The following is a 14,706-nucleotide window of genomic DNA, read 5'->3' as shown; positions in this document are numbered from 1 at the left end:
AAGGGAGATTTTCCTTTGGGCTTGTGATCTGGTTTTGCTGATAAACAATGCCTTTTAAGGCTCTAAAAACAATAGTGTTTTCTTACCTGTTAACTTGGTGCTTTGAAGTTCTGTGGAATGTGATATGAAAGAGAATCATTTAATTAGCTTCGTTTTCTGTGTTTTTAGGGCAGAAGTGGAGTACGAATCACTACATTAACTCTTTGGGGTCTTGTGTACTTTGACTTCACTCCTTAACCTTAGTCCCGGGCTTTAGAGTACCATCTGATCGTAGGATATTAAGGCAGTAGGTGAACTGAGTAAATCAGGTTTTTCTTTTCCTCAGCAGCCCATTCCTGCTTTAAAGCTTGGATTTCTGGCTCTTTGGGGAAAACTATTGAGTGGTGGAGTGTGTAGTTGTATTAGATGTGAAGAAAGTGGAAGGAAGAGGAAAAAGAGTCCCTTTTCTTCTGCAGCATTGCAGGGTGGGAGGTTTTGGTTTTCATTAGTATTTGGCTTAAGAATAGTTCTTAGCCAGGGCCAGGTGACGTGGCCTTGTGGATTGACATGGCTGTGCCCCGCTAACACTTACAGGGGTGCTTGGGGATGTCTTTGACCCTCATCTAAAAGATGGAGAGCTGCTGAGTTTGGTGACTGAGTCTCAGTAATATGTTTAGTCAATTATTGGGTGAGTCTTCTACACAAGAAGGGGGTGGGGAAGCCGTGTGACTTTTGGGCTCTGATGTCTTCATCTGTGAGGGATGGAAAAGTGGTCACGTACTGGTCTTTAACCTATTGGCCCTGGTGACCTATGAGATGATGTATCCTGTGAGTTCATCTTAACGGTGCTGGCGTGTGCAAGCTGGCTGGTTACAAGTACCAGCCATTCTGCTGGGCAGATTCAAGTTCGTGGGAGAGATGCAGGAGAGGGGAGGCGGGATCCTCCCTGAGGTCTTACAGAGCAGTCCTGAGTAGATGCAGAATTGTAATTACTTCACTTCAGTGGAATAAATAAATGTTGGGTTCCTACCATGTTAAAGGCGGCACAGGACACACAAAACCTATGTTGTTCGTATTCTGATCCGCGCTGGGTGCCCTGAGAGAGGTCACACAGGAAAGCAGTTACTTGATTATTCTCCCCGGACAGGGTCAAGTGCTTTGCCACTGGGACAGATTAACTCCGTGCAACTGGCCAGTGCAGGCTGGCCCTGACTGACTTGTGAGAGATGACCTGAATGGAGGCATACTGGGTATCTGGCATATTAGAAGTGCAAAAAAGTCACTGTGCTGTGACAGGAAGGGGAACCGTTTGCAGAAAAGTGGCTTTCCCAGAATCCTGATGTCACAGGGCCTCTGCGGTGATACCGTGAGGTGTCACTGGTGTGAGGTTCTCCTCCCGCGGGTGGTGGACTCACGCTCGAACCCAGGTCTGCGTGTGGCCAGCAGCCCTCATGTGCATGAGCAAGCACTTTGAGAGGCACAGGTCATTACTGGCGCCACAGGACACTAGGGAAGCTAGCTACCGGGCGCGTCAGCTTTGACCACAGAACCTTAGCCGACTCTGCTGGGTAATGATCAACTGGACACGATTGCCACATTTTCTTTGGCAGGGAATCTGTGTCGCTGTTCGGAAAACTATTAGTAGAGCCCATCAGTCTGACAGTGGGCATGTTTTTCTTTGATCTTCAGCCTGATTTTCTTCGATGTGGGAGGAGCAGGAAGGGGAACGCACGGTGGAATAACGTGTTGCTTCCTCTGCTGGGCCTCACAGCGTTTTGGTTTTCCTGAGGACTCTTCTTTTACGTCCAACTCCTCCAGCGAACGTCTAGATGCGCGTACTGTTGTGGAGCCCTGAGAGATGGTTCCAGACATCTTGGAATTCAGCTCCGAGCGTGAAGTCCTGTTTTAGTTCTGACTCTGCTACTTCATACTTCGCTGGAGAGCAAACTTAACCTTTCTGATTTTGCTTTTCACCACCTAGGAAGTGAAACTGTTCATTCTGTCTTTTTTTTTTTTTAAACATTTGTTTATTTTTGAGAGAGTGAAAAACCATGTACTCACACTTGCATGTGAGTGGGGGAGGGGCAGAGAGAGAGAGAGAGAGAGAGAGAGAATCCTAAGCAGGCTATACACTGTCAGCACAGAGCCCTAAGTGGGGTTTGAGCTCATGAACCCGTGAGATCATGACCCGAGCCGAAATCAGGAGTCGGACATTTCACTGGCTGAGCCACCCAGGAGCCCCAAAACTGTTCATTCTTAACCTAAGAACCTTGTGAGATTATGAAGTACAAATAAAATAATATGAAACCCATTGCAGATTTTAAGTTATATGAATATTACTAAGTATTCTCTACAAGTCAGTTAATGCCCTTAAGAGCTTTGCTCTTTTCTCTGCATGTTTATCATCACCCCTCTAGCCGTCTCTTCATTTATTCCCTCAGTGATCAGGTGGTCACCTAACCTTTGAGTTTGGAAGGGGAGAGAAAGTTTTAAGGGAAGCAAACAGGTGATCTCTCATCCTTCTAGAATAGCACCACGTGTATGGTAGGCGCTCGGAAAATCATTGCCAAGCAGCAGAAAGGTTCAGTAGCAGTAGGCATGTTGTGGTGGTGGTCGTGGTGCCCAGAGGCCTCCTCTGAAGGTAGGGGGTGTGGGAGGCAGCCCTAGGTGCCGCCGCAGCCCAGATGCCGTTGCTCTGGAACACAGCGAGTATAGATGGTTTGGCCTGTGAGGTGCTGGATTGTATTTGCATTAGCTCCGAGAAGGGAAGCATGGTCTGCGGTGGGCCTGGCGATGTCTGCCAGATGGCTTTTCTCTCACTTTTAGAATGTTTCTTCTGGTATAAGTTGGCAATGAAGAAATTTGCTGTGGAAAAAAATAACACTGTCTAATTGGTGGTTGATCAAGCGCAGTACTCATTCTCTAAGGAGTTTTTCGGGGGGCAGGGGTGTGAGTAGTGCCATGGTGGGAGTTTACTGCTGGAATCTTGTTCTCTTGAAGCCATTTAGGGACTGGAAGAGTGAGCAGTTGTTGGGAATCGATTTGCCTCCGGCAGGTACCACTAAGGAAGTCACTTCCGCATCTCTCTGCCTGTTGTTTTCAGCACATCATAATCCTGGCCTCACAGAAACGTGAAGAGAATAAATCATCAGTGTAAAAAGCACGGAGATTGCGTATGGTGCATAGTACCTCTGTGTTAACACCCTTCACTGCATCGCACAGCCGCCTTCTCTAATTAAAGAAGCCAGGAGTACAGTCACTGTGAGGCACTGCTTTTAAACCTGAATATCGTGATCCATTTAGAGGGATGCAGAGTCAATTCAATGGGTCAAACGTTTAAAAAAAGAAAGTAGAAATAACAAAAAAAAAAAAAAAGTGCATCACAGGTAATAAGGTGTTAGGTGTATTATTCTGGAAACTTTTGCTTTGGCTCCATATCTTTCTGTTGCTATGTGTATAGCTTGTCATAAAATATGTTTCTGTGCCTCTGTATTAGAACAGTTTGAAACCTCATGGTCTAACCAGTAACGTGCCCCAAATTGTCAGAATTTGTACACTTCCACTGTTTTGCATTTATGAAAGCGTCTTGCTCCTTTGACATGATTTGGGGGTGGAAAGAGTTCAACATGATGGGGAATCGTAGTCCACCTAACTCCCATAAACTCTTGCAGCTGCCTTCTGTCCAACACTCATTAGGATTATTGAGTACTATTTTGATGTCTTTTAGACATCAGCTATGACCTGAGCCATTTGATCAGAAGTGGAATGAGTAAGAAGAGAAAGGCTGCGTAGTTTACCTGCCCTTATTTGACAGCAGCTTCTTAAATAGTGAATATTTTGAATCTTCCTACTACAGAGGTTTATCTTTTCTTCTTTAATATGATGCTTTACAAAGATTTATGGGGTTCTTTGTCACCATTTTATGTATATTCAGTGGGCAAAGTATTTTGTTTTGTTTTTGTCCTCTAGAGGAATACATTCCCAATTTGATGACAGACTGTAAAGGAAGGAATACTCTACCTGTGGAGTTTTTAGCCAAACCACTGTTCTGTTAGGGGTTGGAGATGAACACCCCGCCCACGCCCCCCACGCCCCCAGATACACATAGACCCAGGCACAGTTTATTTATTCTGTGACTGTTATTCTATGTCCCTTTCTCCAGATACAGAGTGGAGGCACAGCTTGGGGAACTAGTTTGCCTGGCGTTGCACAAGCTAGTGCCCTTCATGGATGACCATTCCTTTGTTTCCAGAGACGATATGTAGGTTAAAGTGAAATAAACAAAAGGTTGAGTATTGTAACCATGAATAGATACACAGGTGTATGTAGACAAAAAATGTATTTCTGTAAGCAAAAAGGCCCAGTGGGAAATAGGAATTGTAATTATATTGAGTTTGTGTGGCGTTTCTGTGTAGACCTGTTTATCCGTAGTCATGACCCAGGCATACAATTTTAGTCTGTTATGAACTGTGTAATACATCCAAGGTAGATTTCTGCCAGGAACATAAATTAGGAGGAGGACACCCCAGGGGCTGCCCTGGAAGGTAAGTGTGTTAAGTGAGCCTCTGTCCATGAACACTTAGAAGGAAGACTCGAAGGAGTGCTGAATACTGAGTCAGGAGGCTTGGGTCCTGACAGGCCTGTCCGGATGGGCTTAGACATGCCATTCCACTTTGGGGCTTCTGTTTCGTAAAGTGCAAATGTGGGCTTTATCTCGAAAGTGCCCTTCAGCATTTAGATTGTCTTCTTCCCTAGGGCTGGAGTGTTGCATCAGGATCCAGCCTGGGGTTTGTGCTGTTTGCGAGGCCCCAGAGAACCAGCGCTGCCTTTTTTTTCCAAGGAGATGGTGCGCCTTACTTAGCCCACAGAGCCCTGTAAAGCAGTGAGCGGCTAGTGCCGTGAGGTGCTTATTCACTGGGGACTGAGCCTGGGTTGTTTGTAGTAACCTAGAAGGACCTCGGACTGAGGCCAGAAGATGTAATTTCTGTGACCCACTAGTTGCCTACTCAGCTCACTGGGACCCATCCAGACACAGTATCATTCTGTCTTTGGAGTAGGAGAGGATAGAAATCTGTNGCAAAAGTCGGACGCTTAACCGACTAAGCCACCCAGGCGCCCCGAAATCTGTGTCTTCTTAAGGAGATGTGTTTAAGGGCTTGGAATTGAAGGACTCCCATTATCTTATAGCAGTTGGCAAGAACATATATTCTTGCTGAATGTAATTTTATAAATATTAGCAAGGAATGCCTTCGTATCTTCATAGGCTTTTTAAAACTTGACGAAGTTTGCATTTGCTTAGTCTTTGCTCTCGCCCTAATGCTAATTATATTACTCTTTGTTCCGTGCTGTGAACAGTTGATAATATCTACAGGCATCTTTTGACATAGGTAACCTCTGTTTTCTGGGTTAATTAGGAACTAGTATCACCAGAGGAAGAGCTGATCTGCATGATTATTTCTTCCATCATGCCATTCATACACACTATCTATTGATCTATTTATTTCTTATTTTTTAAGTAGGACCCACGCCCAGTGTGGGGCTTGAACTCACCACCCTAAAAGAGTTGCAGGCATTTCTGCATAAGCCAGCCAGGTGACCCATATAACTGTTTGACCCTCTGGTGAGATCATAGCCTTAACACTAAAAGGTTCTTAATAATGATGGAAATCATGACACACCTTGGATGCTAGTAAGAGTCCTCTGGCCTTCCCCAGGTCCCGACCCATATGGTCACTGCTGTATTGATTGAGGTTGAGGTTGTTGATGGCAACAGTGGGCTCTGGGGAGTGGCCGGGACCTAGGAAGGGGTTGCAGGTAAGCTGTGTTTCCGTGGATAGCCCTCTAGGGAACCCAGCACTTGCCTGATGTTAATGACCTTATACCGAAATCTAATTGCCAAGGATAGAAGTGTTTTCAGTAAACATCTTTTGAGCACCTGTACTCCTTCTGAGCTTTCACACTGTTGCTAGAACATTGCATGTAGCCCTCCAACAGGAGCATGACTCAAACAAGTATCACTGTCTTTGTCTCAAAGTCTCCTTTATCTTCTTCAGCTTCCCTTTCTCTCCTACTCTCCCATGGTTAAGGGTGGCACCACTTACCCAGTCTCTCAAATGTGAACTTGAAGATTTGGAATTACCTGTATTCTTCCCACGCCGTACTTCCTATATGCCAGACTTCTACATCTGTGGAATTAGCAAACTCTGTTGGCACTGCCTCCAAAAAGCGTTTTTATTATCTATCTATCTATCTATCTATCTATCTATCTATCTATCTATCTGTCTATTTTTTCTGAGAGAGAGAGAGACAGACAGACAGCATGAGCAGGAGAGGGCCAGAGAGAAAAGGAGATACAGAATCTGAAGCAGGCTCCAGGCTCTGAGCTAGCTTTCAGCACAGAGCCTGACATGGGGCTCCAGCCCACGAGTGTGGGTGTGATCATATGTGATCATGACATGAGCCGAAGTCGGACGCTTAACCAACTGAGCCACCCAGGCGCCCCCTAAAAGCGTTTTTAAACCCGTGCTGCTTTTCAGCCCCAATGTCATACCGCAGCCCCAGTTTATTTTTCCCCTAGGCTGCTGCCTCTTCACTAAAATTTGTGTCTCTGACCTCTGTCTTCCTTCTCTTCATCTCCCATCAAGTTGTTTTTAAAAAAAAAAAATTGCTTTCCCGATTATGCCTTATGTTTGCTGCTGTTCTGCAATTTGCCTTTTTTTTTTCACTCAACAGTATGTTCTGGAAAATTTTTAATGTGGTTTATTTAGATCTTTTTTTAAATGCTGCATAGTATGAATACTATGTTGTTATAGGTTATTTGGACATTCCTCCATGAATGGACATTCGTGATAGTATATTTCATTGTTATAAAGAATACTGAAGTGAATGTCCTTGAGCCTGTCTCTATACACACGTGTGAGTGTGTAGATAGCGAAAAGGGGAATATCTGGGTCACAATGAATCTGTGTTTAACATGTGAATAGACACTGACAAGTCAGTTTACAAAAGCTGCCTATCAATTTATATTCCCACTCTGCCTGCTTTTGTTTGTGTGTTTGTTTTAAGACCATTTCTAATCTGGACCTTGTGTACTTCTCCCAGGCTCCGTGCTCCATCTGATGTGTTCGCTCATGTACTTGGGCACGGTCAGCCACGAGCCAAGTGTTACGGGGCGTGCCCTGTGTGCCAGGCACTCTGTGTCGGGGACCTGGACCTGCTGAGCCAGATTGGTCCCTGTCCCCGTCTCTGCTCTTACCATGCCAAATGTTTTTGCCATTGCTAGACTTTTCTTAATGCATTTGCAGCTGCTGTTCCTTCTTCCTGGTATGACTTTTTTTTTTCTTTTAACTCTTCTGCCAAGACTGTTTTTTTTTGATAGTTCTTTTAAACCCTTTTCACTACATTTTCTCCACTTCCCCTCAGGTAGAGTTAGATAGGCCTTCCGTAGTGGTCTCTCTTAGCACTTTACTTACATCCTGTTTGTAGTGTTGATCCTAACGAGTTTGAATTATTTGTTCATGTATGTGTCAGCCTGTGTATGTTTGCGTATGTGTGTGCGTGCATATATATGTATATGCATATATATACATATGTATATGTATATGTGTATACATATATGTATAAGTATATACATATGTATATGTATATGTGTATACATATATGTATAAGTATATACATATGTATATATGTGTATACATATATATGTATATGTATATATATATGCATGCACACACACACACCTCTTTCCCATTCGATTGTAAGCTTAGTGAAGGCAGGAACTTGTGATAGTTACCGTAATGCTTCCCCAGCTGCAAGCCTTAAATACTGGTGTTGCTTTGCAAATGTTGAATAAGTGAATGAATAACAAGCTATCAGATGAACTTGTTTTGTACAGGGCAGTGTGGGGGCTTGTAAATGTGATTAAAAGCCTGATCAGTCTTCAAGGACCCAACCACGTAGGCAGGGAGATAAAAGACAGATGAGTAGACTGACTGTAGGGCACACTGATAAGCTCTGTGTGGAGGCATAAGTGACTCCCTGAGGAGAATTTAATGGGAGAGATGAATTCTCATGAGTGGGACAGTCTGATAAATTTTCAGATGAGAGGACTTTATTCTTGCTTCTGCCAGATATTGTGAGGGATAATGATCAGAGTTTAAGAGGGGCACCTGGGTAGCCCTGTTGGTTAGACATCTGACTCTTGATTTTGGCTCAGGTCACAATTGCATGGTTTATGGGATTGAGTCCTGCGTCGGGCTCCTTGCTGATAGCAGAGAGCCTGCTTGGGATTCCCTCGCTCCCTCCCTCTATTTGTTTCTCAAAATAAATAAACATTTAAGAAATCTTTAAAAAAGTCATAAAAAAGGCTTTCATAGTCAAGTTGGGCTTGAGAGCAGAGATTGGCAGACTGTGGCCCGTGGGCCAAGTTGGGCCCGCCGCCTGTTTTGGTACAGCCCGTGAGCTAAGAATGCTATTTTCCATTTTTAAAATTGCTTTTACAAAAAGAATATTCTGTGACCTGTGAAAGGATCTGCAGTTCCAAGTTCAGCGTCCGTAATGAACTCTTGCTGGAACACAGCGCGCTTGCTCCGTTCCCGCGCTCCGGGGCGGTGGCGGTGCTACCACAGTGGAATGGAGTAGTGTGATGGCTGTAACAGAGCCTGGCTGGCCTCTGATGCCTGGACCGTTTCCTCCCTGGCCTTTCACAGGAGCAGTCTGCCCACCCCCCGGGTTAGCAAACCGGAGAGATTCAAGTAAAGCAGAGAGGAAGAGAGGGCCCTTCGGAGCGAGCAGATTCGTTTGAGTTAAGAAAGTGGGACCACGAACTCTGTAGTCCTAGTGAAGCACTGGGAACCTTTTATTTCATTAGGCAGAAGGTCAAAGCCCTTGTCAAAGTTCACCTGACTGGGAAGCAGAGCTTTGAGGACCGTAGAACATGATAAGGGTATTGCTGGGGTGGGGCTGGGTCACGAATGGCTTTGCCCTTGGACAGTGAGGGCCGTAGGACAGACTTCCGGTCTCTCTCTGAATGTCATGTTGTTCCTTTTTTGTCCCTTGTATTTCCAGAAGGCTTTTGAGCCCTACCTTGAGATCTTGGAAGCGTATTCCACGAAGGCCAAGAATTACGTAAATGGACACTGTACTAAGTACGAGCCCTGGCAGCTGATTGCCTGCAGTGTCGTGGGCACCCTGCTGATCGTCTGGGTGTACGGCTTCGTCTTCCAGCCAGAGAGTGAGTATACGACCCGCTCTCCTCTGGGAAGGTAGAGTGGAGTTTCACCGGCTTGACAACTCATGGCCGATGCGTTGGACTAACTTCTTGCCTCTTGGTTTGGTTCTGATTTTTAAAATTGATTTAAATGGGAAGTGGGGCATTGTCTTCTGACTGTAAAATTATAGTAGGACCCTCTACATAAAGTTACAATAGCTGCTGGAATGTAACAGTTACTACTTCTGTTGATTTTTCTGGACTTGCAGCTTACATAACAACTTCTGAGACATTAGTTATTGTAAGGATCCACAGGCATCTCAAAGTATGGCCTAAACCTTTCTCATTTTTAGTTTCTTGCCTAGAACATAATTGCATTGCCCAGAGTTCCCCAAGCAGGAATTTATTACTTTCATTTTAGGCCATCCTGTCAATACAGATCATGTAAAAGTGGAACAGCACTCGTGCCGGGACCATACAGATGTCTGCCGTGTGCCAGGCACTGTGGCAGGCTCCGGGGAGATCGACACAGGTTATATGGGGTCCCTGTCCCCTTGGAGTTGAACTTCTGTGTCAGGGGTCAGCACACTTTGAGCTTCCTGGGTAGTGACTCAGGGAGCCGAAATGACCCAGTGAAGAGGAGGTCCCTTCTCCGGGAGGGCAGAAACATGAGAAGGCTGTGAGCAGTGAGTTTGCAGATCGTCCATCCTTCCTAGGTTCACACCCACCCTGCCTCCCTTGCCAAGCCTGGCTGCGCGTTCTGTCCTCCTGAATTGTTTCCCCCGCAGGTTGCACATGGTGAGTGGCGGCGGCTGCTTCCATAATGCTCCTCTATAGCCATCCCCCACCCTTGGCGTAGGGTACCTGAGGCGACTCGCTTGGGATTAAACAACCAGTAACATGGAAGAGTATTGCCTGTCATTTCTCATTTGTTTAAAAATTTCCATGACTGTTTGCCTCCCTGATAACATGTGTTTCAAGGGGCTCTTTAACTGTACTTTTCCTCTTCTTTCCCCAGGGGAGTTCACTTAGAAGCCACCTAATGTTTTACCTGCTTACCCTGCAGAGAGCCGCTGAGCCCTTCTAGTTACAGTGCAGGCTTACGGCATCGTAAACATTGCACTTAATGAGAGTGGAAGTGAGAGCTGATTGTCCTGTCTAAACTGCAGTTCACTCCAGCTTTAAACACCCTGTCCTCAGCTTTGGTCCTAGTCCTTGTACGATTTTCTCGTAAACTCTGATGTATGAGACTAACATCTGCTGCATCTGCTCTGTGGTTTGGAAGGGGACACAGAGATACAAGGACCCGTATCTTTCTGCTCAGGCTTGTCGTGTCCCGGGAAGCATTCTGATCACTGGTGCCCACCATCCTGCTCTTCCAGGTGAAGCAGTCCATTGCAGAGGACTCTAAGGAGTAGCAATAAATCTACTTCTCTCTTTCTTTTTTATTGTGAGAAAATATATGTAACATAAAATATATTCTGTCCATTTTTAAGCACATTCACTTTGTTGCACAGCCATCCCTACCATCCATCTCTAGAACTCTCTCGGTATCCTGAACTGAAACCTTGATTCTATTAAATGATAAGTCCCCATTACCCCTTCTACCTGGCTTGTGCCAGCCACCATTCTAAGTACTTCTCCTTTTGAGGGGGTGCATTTATAAAAAGCAACCTAAGGTTAGAAGTCTTGAGATTTATATTTCTTTGCTCTAATTAGTATTAGCTTCAGGCATTGACTTCTGGCTTTACTTCTGCAGGCCACGGTGCCTGCTTGCACTTTGCTTACCTGGAGGTAGAGGCATGGCCGTCTTAGGTCCTGGTATTCACTTGCCTTTAGTGTTCAAACAGAACATGCTGGCCTCCGTGCGTTCTGTGAGAAAATCACCAGTAGCAGTGTGTTAGTGGTATGTGCCATGGAGACATGTGTAAGCCCAGCTCCACACCATTTAATAAATAAATTTAAAAAATTATTTATTTTGAGTAGACTCCATGCCCAGTGTGGGGCTTGAACTCATGACCATGAGATCAAGAGTCAACATACTCTACTGACTAAGCTAGCCAGGTGCCCCTTAAGTCATTTTTTTTAAGTTTATTTATCTTTTTTTTAATGTTTATTTTTGAGAGAGAGACAGAGATAGAGACAGAGCATGAATGGGGGAGGGACAGAGAGAGAGATGGAGAGAGAGAGATGGAGAGAGAGAGGGAGATACAGAATCTGAAGCAGGCTCTAGGCTCCAGCTAACAGCATAGAGCCTGACACGGGGCTCGAACCCACGAATCATGAGATCATAACCTGAATTGAAATTGAATGCTTAACCGACTGAGCCAGTTTATTTATTTATTTTGAGAGAGAGAGAGAGGGAGAGAGAGCATGTATGTGTGCAAGTGGGGGAGGGGCAGAGAGAATTCCAGGCAGGCTCTGCACTGTCAGCATAGAGTCAGACATGGGGCTAGAACCCACGCACCATGAGATCATGACCTGAGCTGAAGTTGGGCACTTAACCGACTGAACCATCCAGGCGCCCCATAAGTCGTTTTTAATAACATATTTTTCTTATTATAAAAGTAGTACATGTCCACTGTAGAAAAGTAGGCTGTACTGATAAGCGATAGGAACAAAATGAAAATCTCGCTCTCTAGCCCTAACCGCTATTTACATACGTCTTTTTCTATATTTGAATCCAGTTGAACCATACAAAATATCTTTTGCAGGTCAAAATTTTTGAACGTCAACAATTTCATATCCTTTCACACACAATGCACGTGTTATTTTGTAGCTTCTCACTTGAATTTTAGACACAGATGAAAATGTCTTCTCTCTGGAGGTTGGAGATAGTCTTGATAGAATTGCCATTTTTCAGTACCTTGCTCACGTAGAGGAATTGTACTTATCACCGAACAATCGAGTTATTTTTAGCATACTGCCCCTGAGGAGTTTGAAGTCTGGGCCATCGATAAATTCTGCTGATCTTCAAACTCTGAATACACTTGCGAGAGGAGAGGATAATTCTGGAACGCAGGATGGACACTGCTGGAGATAAGCACGGGAAGCTGCAGGAGGAGGGGTTGGAGTGTGGGCAGGGGTCAGCAGCCCTCTGCCGTCTTATCTTTTCCATAATTCTGCTCTGTGACCATCAGCTCATATCACTGTAACTTGATATTGATTTAACCGTGGGGTTGTCCGTAGTTCCTGGATAGGAATCCGAGTTCTGTGGCGGGAGGAGGCCCTACCTACCACTCCCAGTTTCCAGCCGTGACGCCTTGAGTAACACCCTGAAGCTCTCAGCCTGTTTCCTCACAGTCAAATGGGCAGAAGTACTGCTTGCCTTACTTAGTCATTGGGCAATCTTAGTATCGAGAGGCATAATTTGAAAGGCATCTGTGAGCTGCAGGGGCCACACGTTGTCCTGACGTTGGCACTTATTCTTTTATTGTTTATTTTTGAGAGAGAGACAAAGTGTGAGCGGAAGAGGGGCAGAAAGAGAGGGAGACATCGAATCCAAAGCAGGATCCAGGCCCTGAGCTGTCAGCACAGAGCCCGACATGGGCTCACAAAAGACCCAAAATAGCCAAAGTAATATTGAAGAAGAAAACCAAAACAGGAGGCATCACCCTCCCAGACTTTAGCCTCTACTACAAAGTTGTCATCATCAAGACAGTATGGTATTGGCACAAAAAAACCCCAGACATATAGGCCAATGGAATAGAGAACTCAGAACTGGACCCACAAATGTATGGCCAACTAATCTTTGACCCAGAATGAAGCACAGCATTCCCGAGCTTACTCTTGTCTGGAAAAACAAAGGACTGTCCGCAGGTACTTTGAAGGGACAAGGCGTACACTTGTGCCAGTCGTGAGCATCTTCCAGCATTCTGAAAGATCAATGATTTCTGCAAACACCGTGGCCTGAGACTGAGCATCCGAGCATGGGAGATGATCACCCACCATCCCGCAGAGAGAGAAAGAACCATTGGTTCAGTTGCGATCATGTGACATTGGGTGTCCCGTACTGCTTGTACTGCAAGGCATCCCTTGTGTATCAAGTTACAATTTATTAGACATGTTTGCTTGTCTTGTAGAATGCTCACAGGCCAAGTCACTCACAATCCAAGTTTTTAGTGTACTCCAAAGTGTAAACAAAATAGCAACTACAAACAGGTGATTTCAATCCCTTTGTCTTATTCAGTCTGAGTCTCCATTTCCTGCTTTGTCCCAGGCATTGACAGAGTATTGGCCTCAGTGCTGGGCCACCCAGGGTGAGGTAGAAAGACAGGGCTGCAACCCAAGCAGAAACAACTGGTAAAGATGCAGGTGTCCTGTAATCAGTGCTAACGGAAGGCACAGACAGTCTGCGCTTGTTGGAGAGAGTTCCACTGGCCCGGGAAGTTGGGATGCCCACCTCTAGAAATGTAGCAAAAGTTCATATTCATTTCCTGCCTGCACAGAAGCTAGATCTGGGTTCCTTATAGACTCATATGGGATAACAGAATTCCTGCTGTGCATTTGAAGCAGCATAGAGTCCTGGGCTTGGAAAATTAAGGCTTCAGTTTATTTATTTTTTTAATGTTTATTTTTGAGAGAGAGACAAAGTGTGAGCGGAAGAGGGGCAGAAAGAGAGGGAGACACAGAATCCAAAGCAGGCTCCAGGCCCTGAGCTGTCAGCACAGAGCCCGACATGGGGCTCGAACCCATGAACTGCGAGATCATGACCTGAGCCAAAGTTGGACACTTAACTGTCTGAGCCACCGAGGTGCCCCAAGGCTTCAGTTGAAATCCTTGCTCCATCACTACTGTGATGGATGACCTTGAGCAAGTTATTGATGGTTGATCCTTAGTTACCTTTGGGTGGTGAGTAATGCTTTCTATATTGAAAAACCATTTCTATATGGTTATCAAAAATATCCCAACAAATAAGAGCCCTGGGGCAGATGGCTTCTCTGGGGAATTCTACCAGACATTTAAAACAGAATTAATACCCATTCTTCTCAAGCTATTCCAAAAAATAGAATTTGAAGGAAAACTTCTGGACTCATTTTATGAAGCCAGCATCACTTTGATTCCCAAGCCAGACAGAAACCCAGCAAAAAAAAGAGAACTACAGGCCAATATCCTTGATGAATAGGGATACAAAAATCCTCAACAAGATACTTGCAAATCGAATCCACAGCACATAAACAGAATTATCCACCAAGATCAAGTGGGATTCATTCCTGGGTTACAGGGCTGGTTCAATATTCGCAAATCAATCAATGTGATACATCATATTAACAAAAGAAAAGATAAAAACTATATGATCCTGTTGATAGATGCAGAAAAAGCATTTGACAGGATACAGCATCCCTTCTTAATAAAGACTCTTGAGAAAGTTGGGATAGAAGGAACTTACCTAAACATCATAAAAGCCATTTATGAGAAGCCCTCAGCTAACATCATCCTCAATGGGGAAAAAGTGAGAGCTTTCCCCCTGAGATCAGGAGCACGACAGTGATGTCCACTCTCACCACTATTGTTTAACA

The 14,706-nt window shown here is 44.9% G+C and overlaps 1 protein-coding gene across 1 annotated transcript in view; it reads left to right on the top strand.

The window, feature by feature from the left end:
- The window catches only part of SGPL1 (sphingosine-1-phosphate lyase 1), a 56,341-nt gene that overhangs the window by 13,885 nt on the left and 27,750 nt on the right, over positions 1-14,706 (top strand). The window contains exon 3 of the mRNA XM_077778512.1: positions 9,046-9,211. Coding sequence (XP_077634638.1) covers positions 9,046-9,211 — 166 coding nt within the window. The remainder of the gene's footprint in view (positions 1-9,045; positions 9,212-14,706) is intronic.

The sequence above is a fragment of the Crocuta crocuta genome, unplaced genomic scaffold, assembly GCF_008692635.1.
Source record: "Crocuta crocuta isolate KB4526 unplaced genomic scaffold, BGI_CrCroc_1.0 scaffold167, whole genome shotgun sequence".
Taxonomy (NCBI): Eukaryota; Metazoa; Chordata; class Mammalia; order Carnivora; family Hyaenidae; genus Crocuta; species Crocuta crocuta.
Note: the sequence above shows the minus strand (reverse complement) of the source record. Positions and strands in the feature narration are given on the sequence as shown.